The following is a 10000-nucleotide window of genomic DNA, read 5'->3' as shown; positions in this document are numbered from 1 at the left end:
TGGTGTTTCTCTTACTGTAATAGATGGTATTTCTCTTATTATAATTGATGGTGAGATTACTCCAAGACGCCATTCAAAGGCTTTTTAGTTGGACACAGCATGAGATTTAAATGTGACTGAGTGAATTCAAGATGATTCCATTTTCTTGAAAAATCATTTATATATACTTGTGTGTCGTCTGAGCAACTTCTGTATCGGTGCAAAATTATACATGAATACATTAATAATTCTAATTGTTGTAGTCACAGATGTAGTCATGAAAGTTGACTTCTCTGAAAAACACACCATGACTTTGTGATCTTACCTGTTGAAAGGTGGCTTGAACCAAATTGGCTGGAAACATGTTCCTGTTTTGAAAAAAAAAAAAAAAAAAAAATTTTACTGTTAATTTTAGTTATGCATTCAGATTACAAAACGTTCTATAACTTTGTTTTAATAAAGTTCATAGCAAGCAACAAGAATGTCATACTGGCTTGTTGCTAGACTAATAGTCTATGATTACTACCCCTAACCAGACCCTACTCGTTTAGCTGATGCTTCTTATCCATACCATCTTGCAATTCTGACTGAACACAACTTGAGTAGTTAAGGGTGTTGCTCAGGGACCCAATAGTGGCAATTTAGCAGTAGTGGGGCTTAAACTGGCAACCTTCTGATTACTAGTCAAGTACCTTGACCACTGAGCTACAACTGCCCACAGACCCTACTCCTGACCCTACTGCAGATCAACTCCAGAACCTACTCCAGGTCTACTCCAGAACCTACTCCAGATCTACTCCAGACCCTACTCCAGGTCTACTCCAGAACGTACTCCAGGTCTACTCCAGACCCTACTCCAGATCAACTCCAGAACCTACTCCAGGTCTACTCCAGAACCTACTCTAGGTCTACTCCAGACCCTACTCCAGATCAACTCCAGAACCTACTCCAGGTCTACTCCAGAACCTACTCCAGGTCTACTCCAGGTCTACTCCAGACCCTACTCCAGGTCTACTCCAGAACCTACTCCAGGTCTACTCCAGACCCTACTCCAGATCAACTCCAGAACCTACTCCAGGTCTACTCCAGACCCTACTCCAGGTCTACTCCAGAACCTACTCCAGGTCTACTCCAGACCCTACTCCAGATCAACTCCAGATCCTACTGCAGATCTACTCCATATCTACTCCAAACCTTGCTCTTGTTACATATCAGGTATGATGTCTATTATAATTATAATTATAATTCTATCAAATCACAATCATGGCAAAATGTTAACCTCGATTGTGACTGCAGACAGTAGGGGGCGCGCTGACTACTTTCCTCCAATAGAGTTCAGCGTGTACAGCCGTAGTTATATTACTTAACCCATCCCACACCCGCAACACGCCACTACCTCAGGTGAAGCGGACCACCACCCGTTTGTGTATTTTACACTCTGACCTCTGTGGCATCCTATAAATGAACTCTTTATGTCCTGAAGGCTGTAATCAGGTTTGAGTATTTGAGGAAGGCTTGTCTTCTCTTTTTTCTCTTACTTAACAACAACAACAAAGAGCTTGTCGCGCATGGCGCGGCCCACCACTGGGTCCCAGACTCGTACACACACACACCACACACACGCGCACACACGCACACCGCTGGGGCTATTCAAACAGCCTGAGCCAAGAAGCTGAGAGACCACTTGGGTTTTACGCTCAGGTCAGGCCCTACAGCCTGTTATAAAAAAGTCACACACATCCCATTATAAAGCAGAGCACATGAACCAGAGCTCACACACACGCGCACACACACACAAACACACACACACACTCACACACATGCATACACACGTATACACGTATACACACGCACACATAGATGCACACGCATACACACACACACATACACACGCGTGCACACGCATACGTGCACACACGCACAAACTTACACGCATACACATGTATACACACGCACACCCGCATACACATGTATACCCACGCACACACACATGCACACGTATACACACACACACAAACGTGGACACGCACACACACAGACACATAGACACACACGCACACACAGACGTGTGTACATGTGTGCACACACATACATGCACATGCACGCATACACACACACACGCATACACATGTATACACACACACACACGCACATGCATACACACGCACACGCATACACACATATACATGCACACGCATCCATGCACATTCACGCATACACATACACACACACACACACATACACGGATACACAGGTATACACACGTATACACGCACACACACACACTCGCATACACATGTATACACATGCACACACACATGCACAAGTATACACACACACACAAACACGCATACACACGTATACACACACACACACACGCACACGCACACACACATGCACACGCATACACACGTGTGCACACACATACATGCACATGCACGCATATACACACACACGCACGCACATACATGGATACACAGTTATACATATGCACACACACACACACACACACACACGCACATGCACACACACACACACACACACCCGGCCATAACACCAGGACCAAAATGCAGGAAAAAGCTTTGTAAGGGCAGTGTTTGACACTGTGGGTGTTCCACCTGTGTCACGGTGGGCCGGCCATCCATCAGGAGGGACACGCCCACTCCTTCACATACCCCCTCACAACACCTGCCCTGCTCCCAGTCACCAGTGTGTTAATGTTTCTCACCTGCTCCTTGTTTCTGTGTCACTATTTAAGCCCACAGGTTCCTTACGTCAGCACTGCACGTTGTCAGATTACCGAACCTCCTCAGATCTTCTGAAATGTTTCCCTTTTCTCTTTGCAGCTTGTTCTTTTGTTCTCTCACGTGGAGAATAAAGACTTTTGTAACCGGTCCTTTCCTCTTGCTCCGTCTGTTCATATGGGCCCTTTGGCAGCTTTAGCGTCATTAGCTGAAGGAGCTAATGTGCTCTTGCCCCAGTGCTGGCATGAACATCAAGCACATTGCACTCATCTCCTCCAGCACATTAACATCATTACGGTGGACCATATGCCAACCCCACTCATCCCACTATTTCAAACCTCTCTCTCTCTCTCTCTCTCTCTCTCTCTCTCTCTCTCTCTCAGCTTTATTAGATGGAACACTAATAGGTTTCCTGGGTCACACAAGGATCATTTTTTTGGCAGATGGCAGATGTAGCAGTATGGGTGTGTGCAGAATTCCTATGAATTATTTTCATTCACTCTTCATTGCTTTGGGCAGAGGGGTCAGACACTTGTGCTGGTGTTTGTGTCAGCATTCGAAATGATGTTGAACACGAGTTAATTTACTGTCATAATGCAGAGAGAACAGACAAGTGGCTGTAGGCCTTTGTCAGGGTTGATTGGGGTGTGGGGGCAGTGGTTCCAGGGCAAATGGCAAGTATCATGTTGTTCTGTTACAGCAACAACAGCTAGATTCACCAAGAACAGCATTTTCATTAATCCCCGCCACACTCCACTAAATCTTAAGAAGACCCTATTTATGATATTAGCAGACTTTTCTATAACTCTAAGGGTTCTAAGAAAATTTGAATGTAGTTTACGGGATTAGTTGAATCCATATAGATATGGAATTGGCTGGTAGGATCCATGTGGATATGGGATTGGTTGGTAGGATCCAAGTGGATATGGGACTGGTTGATTGCACATGGATATGGGATTGGTTGGTTGAATCCACCTGGATATGGGATTGGTTGAAGCCACATGGGTATGGGATTGGTTGAGGCCATGTGGATATGGGATTGGTTGAAGCCATGTGGTTATGGGATTGGTTGAAGCCAGGTGGATATGCTCTTATGCTCTTAAGCAGAACCAAAATTCTGTGCCTTGTCAAGTCTGTGTTTTAAAATGGAGTTTGCTTGCTTGAGTTCAGCAAGTGTATTTGGACCTCGTTCACACAGTCTGCCTGACCAGGCGCTGAGGTTTTCCTTGTAGACACGCTGAGGGGTGGAGAAGTTTGAGCTCACCCTACTAATGTAGACCCATGGAGGAGCGGTGGAACAGGGTCTTTAGGAAGTGTTTCAGTACTGGTCAGAATGGTGGTGGAGGGTTTTTAAGAAGCATATCAATACTGGTCAGAATGGTGGTGGGGGGTCTTTAGGAAGCGTGTCAGTACTAGTTAGAATGGCGATGGAGGGTCTTTAGTACTGGTTAGAATGGTGTTTTAGTACTGGTTTCAGTACTGGTTAGAATGGTGGTAGAGGGTCTTTAGGAAGCGTGTCAGTACTGGTTAAAATGGTGGTGGAGGGTCTTTAGGAAGCATTTCAGTACTGGTTAGAATGGTGGTGGAGGGTCTTTAGGAAGCGTGTCAGTACTGGTTAGAATGGTGGTGGCAGGTCTTTAGGAAGAATGTCAGTACTGGTTAGAATGGTGGTGGAAGGTCTTTAGGAAGTGTTTCAGTACTGGTTAGAATGCTGGTGGAGGGTCTTTAGGAAGCGTTTCAGTGGTGGTGGTGAGGTGAAGGTGAAAATAATTACCAAAAATGGCTGAAAGGCCGATTTATGTTAGCTGGAGGCACAATCCCACAAGCAGTATGTGAATCAAGTGAAGGACAAGCGTCTTCTCGCAGGTAGAGATGTTGGTAGGGTGGAAAAATGCTGAAGGTCAAAGAAAAACTGAAAGATGGCAATGATGCTCCAGCTGTGAAGGGTAGTATGTGTAAGCAAGTGTGTGTGTGTGTGTGTGTGTGTGTGTGTGTGTGTGTGTGTGTGTGTGTGTGTGTGTGTGTGTGTGTGTGTGTGTGTGTGTGCGTGCGTGCGTGTGTGTTACCGAATGAGGTCCAGCAGAGCATCAGCGGAGCTCATGATGGGCTTGCTGGCACCGCCCGAGTCCTCCTTCTGGGCCATGCCACCGGGCTGGACCACCAGAACCAAGACGATACCCACCACCACCGCCAGGAAGGTGGTCCACAGGTAGTACGAGACAGTGATCAGCCCCAGCCTGCCGGAGCACTTCGGCTCCAGCGCCGCCAAACCCGACATCAGACTGACAGAGAAAGGGAGAAAAAGAAATGAGAGAGGAGAGGGATGGAGAGGAGAGGGAGAGGATCCAAGAAGTGAAGAAATGGACAGAGTGAGAGTTTTTTTTGGAAGTCTTAAACTCGAGAGAGCATGAAATGAACTATTTATGATACATCATAAATTTAAACAGAGAAGCACATTGATGAAGCTGAATAAGGACCTTCTGTGTCTCTAGAGACCTTCTGTAGGTTACTACAACTTTGAGTATACATCTATTACAGTACGCTGACTTTGGTGCAGGAGGTTGGGGGTTTGAATCCTGACCAGGGCATCTCCAGTGTGGTCCTTTAGGCCAGGTCACAGTGGCTTGGATGTCGACAGGTCAACAAGGTCAGACGCTGGGGGACCAAGATGAAATCTGATGACTAGCAATCTGATGAAAAGCCTGGAAAATACTGGAAAACTACAAGGCACTCATAGATGAGCGAGGAGAATCGAGGAATGCTACTGTCGGAATGACAGTACACCAGCAGTCCAAGTGTGAGGGGAAGGTTCAATACCCAACATCTAGACCAACACTAGTACAGCTGGGAGCCCAGTGTTCCCACAAGCAGGAAATGCTGTCACAACTAGAGATGGACAAGGTACAACACAAATAGCTCCAGAAATACCAAGGACTCAATAGATCTAGAAATGGTGTGAAAGAAGAAGGCAACTGTGGTTCCCGTTGTAACAGGTGCAGTAGGGGCTGCAGCCCCCAAACTGGGAGAATGGCTACTGGGAGAAGATACCGGCTACTGGGAAAGGATACTATGCAGATTATATATAAATTTAGCCAACACATGAAAACTCTTCAGTACAATCTCAGTACACACCTGCTTCATCCTTCAGTACAATCTCACTACACTCCTGCTTCATCCTTCAGTACAATCTCAGTACACACATGCTTCATCCTTCAGGACAAACTCAGCACTACACACCTGCATCCTTCAGTACAAACTCAGCACTACACACCTGCATCATTCAGTATGGTAGTCGTGTGAAGTTCACGACTAATGCAACTACAAAGCTGTTTAAGCAGCAGATCTTTCTTGATTGGCTGAGTCAGACTCCACTGCGCATGCCTGTCTCTTCAGTCTGAAGACAAGACTGAAGGTGGAAAATAGGAAGGGGAGACAGGCTGCCTTACAGGCCTGGCAGATGCTCAGCCTGGCAGGCAGCCAGTGGGGCTTCAAACTGTCTCCACTGCAAAAAATTACACATTTGATTTACAGTTTTATTTATTTCTCCAATCCCATATGGTCTCCTGAAATAGAGCCCTGGCTCTAAGGAACACTGAGCATTGATGCCTTTGAACAAACCTGCTGGATTAAAACATTCTTACAACCGAAGATTCATTTACATGCTGAATGAAACCGGCCTTGATTTTCCTTACTGTGTCATCACTACATTTACAAATCAGCCTGTAGAGGTTCTTTTGAATTTAAATGTTTGGAAGAATCAATGTGGAACTGTTTGATCTTAATAAAAGATTATATATATATAACAAACTCCACATTTTGCTATCTATATATAACACTGCACATCTTTATTTTACAGATGGTCTTAACAGTGAAAGGACAGGAAGGGGAAAAGGATTCAGATTACATTCTTAATCATAACGTTGCTGTAGCTGCTGCAGTCACATGGGCTGTTGTGTCACATGGGCTGTTGTGTCACATGGGCTGCTGCAGTCACATGGGTTGTTGTGTCACATGGGCTGTTGTGTCACATGGGCTGTTAAGTCACATGGGCTGTTGTGTCACATGGGCTGTTGTGTCACATGGGCTGTTAAGTCACATGGGCTGTTGTGTCACATGGGCTGTTGTGTCACATGGGCTGTTGTGTCACATGGGCTGTTAAGTCACATGGGCTGTTGAGTCACATGGGCTGTTGAGTCACATGGGCTGTTGAGTCACATGGGCTGTTATGTCACATGGGCTGTTATGTCCCATGGGCTGTTGTGTCACATGGGCTGTTATGTCACATGGTCTACTCCTAATATTCTTTCATGTCTTTTTTCTGGAAGGTTTTTATTTGATCATGGCACAATACCTAAGGTCGGACAAGCTCAAAGCATGACTTGGCTGAATATGTCTTTCTCTCAGTGTCTCTGAATGATGTCATTATTATAAGGACAAACTCAGTGTCTCTTCCTCACAGGCTGTTGTACAGTTCTGTTAGTGTTTACCTTAATAAAGGACGCATGGAACTTTTCTGCGGACACGTTTTGCGTCTGTGTGGTGTCACGCCTGGTGCAGTCTAACTCACACACTGCCTCTTTGAGATGTAGAGCGATGCGCTAACATGGAAGCACTCACGGTGCACTCGGTGGAGACAGAGACTGAGTGCATCCTGGATATTTGAACGTGTGTCAGATGGAGACATACAGAGTGACACTCATTAAAATATCCAGCTTGGAGCCTTTCATGTAAATAACTGCATACGTGACAGCAAAACCAACAGGGTTCATCATAAACACATTTCAGGATTGAGAGTTGTTCATGTGTCTTTGTGAGTTTTCTGCGTGATTGGAGAAAGATAACCTGCCTGTACTAATTAACTAACAAATGGGTCATTTTTACACGAGAAACCTAACCAACACTAACCCTAACCAAAACCCAAACAGTAACACTAACCCTAACACTAACCCTAAAACTAACCCTAACACTAACCCTGACCCTACCGCTAACCCTAACCCTAATCCTAACCCTAACCCTAACCCTAACACTAACATTAACACTAACCCTAACCCTAACCCTAACCCTACCGCTAACCCTAACCCTAATCCTAACACTAACCCTAACCCTAACACTAACCCTAACCCTAACCCTAACACTAACACTAGCACTAACCCTAACCCTAACCCTAACACTAACACTAACCCTAATATTAACACTAATACTAACCCTAAACCTTCTCGCTAAAGTTTAGTGGGAGATGTGCTTTCAAATCCTATATCTTTTGTTTATTTTATATCGTGTCTTTCCTACTTCTTTCTTATTTATTGTATTCATTACATTTTTGTTATAAAGTGACAGGACTGGTTTCTTGCAGACAGGATTTCTCATCAGTTCTCTCGTCTCGTATAAAGGTGCCACACTGAGCAAACGGAGCTCTGCCACCGGGTGTTGTGTAGCGGCGTGAGCCGAGGAGCCGTGACACAGTGGGAATGAGCTGTTGCGATAAAACCTGTTGCTGTTATTAGAATTTCAAGATGGTGCTTGTTAAGGCCCTTGGCATCGGGAGACTGGAGATCTGGAGAGTCCCTTCTGTGCCATCACATTCCTGAAACTCATCCAGAATGCAGTCGATTGGTTTGTTTTCCGCCTCCTGAGGTTCTCCCATCTCACCTCCCTGCTGTGTTCCCTCCACTGCCCCCCTGAAGTGACTCACCAGGACACCGACGCCTGCCTACACAGCCGTAACTGGATCTGCTTCCACAGCTCCCACAGGCAGCAATCAAACTGCGTCCTGCACCACGCTGCCGTCAAGCCTGTAGAACAGCTCAGACACCATCCCTCAGGAAACATGGAAGACATCCATCCAAACTCCTCCCTGTCCTGCTCCCAGCCGGCAGAATGAGGTTTTCAACAATGTCTGTGCAGCTGAGACATGAAGACCGAAGACTCTCGTCTCTCTGAGTCACTAAACACTTAAACATGCACTTATGCACTTTTCCTCTGTTCTTTTCCACTCCAGCCAGGCTTGGGCTGATGGTGTTCTGACCTTCTATTCTTCCATGAAGATGTGTATCTGATAGAGGCCACAGAGCACGTCTGTAAGTCGCTCTGCACAAGGGTTTCTGGCAATTGCTGTAAATGTAAATGTAATGGAAAGCATTCAAGGCCATCACCAAACTTTCAGATAAACTTTCACCAGACTGTCAGTGGAGCAGGTGGTGACCAGAACGCACATATCAGAGTGTTACTGAGAAACAGGCATGCCTTCATTCTACATGGCTGACAAACACAGCTCTCAATCAAAGTCACTTTATGATTTAAAGCTTGACAAACACGGCACTCTGAGTCATTTTATGATTTAAAATTAATTAGGAGGACTAATTAATCTGCATCCCTCATGACATTTGGCATGTTTGCGTGCAGAGGTAGACAGGGAGGAAGGGAGAGAGAGGGAGAGAGAGAGAGAGAGAGAGAGAGAGAGAGAGTGAGAGTGAGAAGGAAAGATAAAGGGATAGAAACATGAAGATACTACACGCTCCATCATGTTCACGTTGATCTAATACACTCTAAAGTGCTTTTCCCCAGTTTTGGCTTTGTAAGAGAACCAAGGTTTTAAATCTGATATGGGCAGCTACAGGGAGCCAATGAATGGAGCGCAGCAGTGGAGTAACGTGTGAACTTGGGAAGATTGAAGACCAGTCGTGCTGCTGCATTCTGGACAAGTTGTAGAGGTCTGATGGCTCTTAGAGGAAGACCAGCATGTAGTAAGTTGCTGTAGTCTAGCTTTGAACTTTGAATATCTGGACGATCATCTCCTGCAAATGCATCACTGAGGGTGACCTCTCACCTTAGAGCCAGTTTTCGTCTTTACAGCAGTTTTTCATTTCCCTTTATATAAACTTACACAAGCTTCTGGAAAGTGTCTTCAAACCTCTGATTGATGTTATATGTCCAACCTTCACACTTTTGTGAGCAGAAACCAACTGACTCCACTTTGGGAGTAGACATGGATGGGTGAGAGAATGCGTCCATGTCCACAGTGTTCCCTCAGTGACTGTTACTTCAAGTTCACCACCACTGTCAAAATACACTGTGGGTTCATTAAACACATTCAAATGACCGTAACTGAGGAGTGTGGTGTTTTCTTTATGATCAGCACTAAATACCAGAATCTAATCATGCAAATGAAGAAAAAAGCAGAATTCTATATGTATATGTAATATTGTGTTTAATGTTTTCTGTATTTCTAATTATTTCATTTAAAACATATCTATACTGAAAGCAAAAGTCGATTACCT

At 45.1% G+C, this 10000-nt stretch overlaps 1 protein-coding gene across 10 annotated transcripts in view; it reads right to left on the bottom strand.

Moving 5' to 3' along the window:
- slc1a7b (solute carrier family 1 member 7b) overlaps window positions 1-10000 on the bottom strand; it is a 46720-nt gene that overhangs the window by 16598 nt on the left and 20122 nt on the right. For 7 of the 10 annotated variants that reach the window (XR_014119056.1, XR_014119057.1, XM_081704308.1 and 4 more), the window contains 2 exons: window positions 4790-5005; window positions 305-347 (listed from right to left, as the gene is read on the bottom strand). Coding sequence is in view for 8 of the 10 variants with exons in the window: in XM_081704308.1 (XP_081560434.1) it covers window positions 305-347; window positions 4790-5005 (259 nt within the window). In the remaining 2 variants the exon portion in view is untranslated. The remainder of the gene's footprint in view (window positions 1-304; window positions 348-4789; window positions 5006-10000) is intronic. The other 3 variants (XM_081704311.1, XM_081704309.1, XM_081704310.1) reach the window with 1 other exon arrangement.

The sequence above is a fragment of the Electrophorus electricus genome, chromosome 21, assembly GCF_041902795.1.
Source record: "Electrophorus electricus isolate QZ-2024a chromosome 21, ASM4190279v1, whole genome shotgun sequence".
Classification (NCBI taxonomy): Eukaryota; Metazoa; Chordata; class Actinopteri; order Gymnotiformes; family Gymnotidae; genus Electrophorus; species Electrophorus electricus.
The sequence above is the reverse complement of the archived record's forward strand: the minus strand, read 5'-3'. Positions and strand labels throughout refer to the sequence as shown.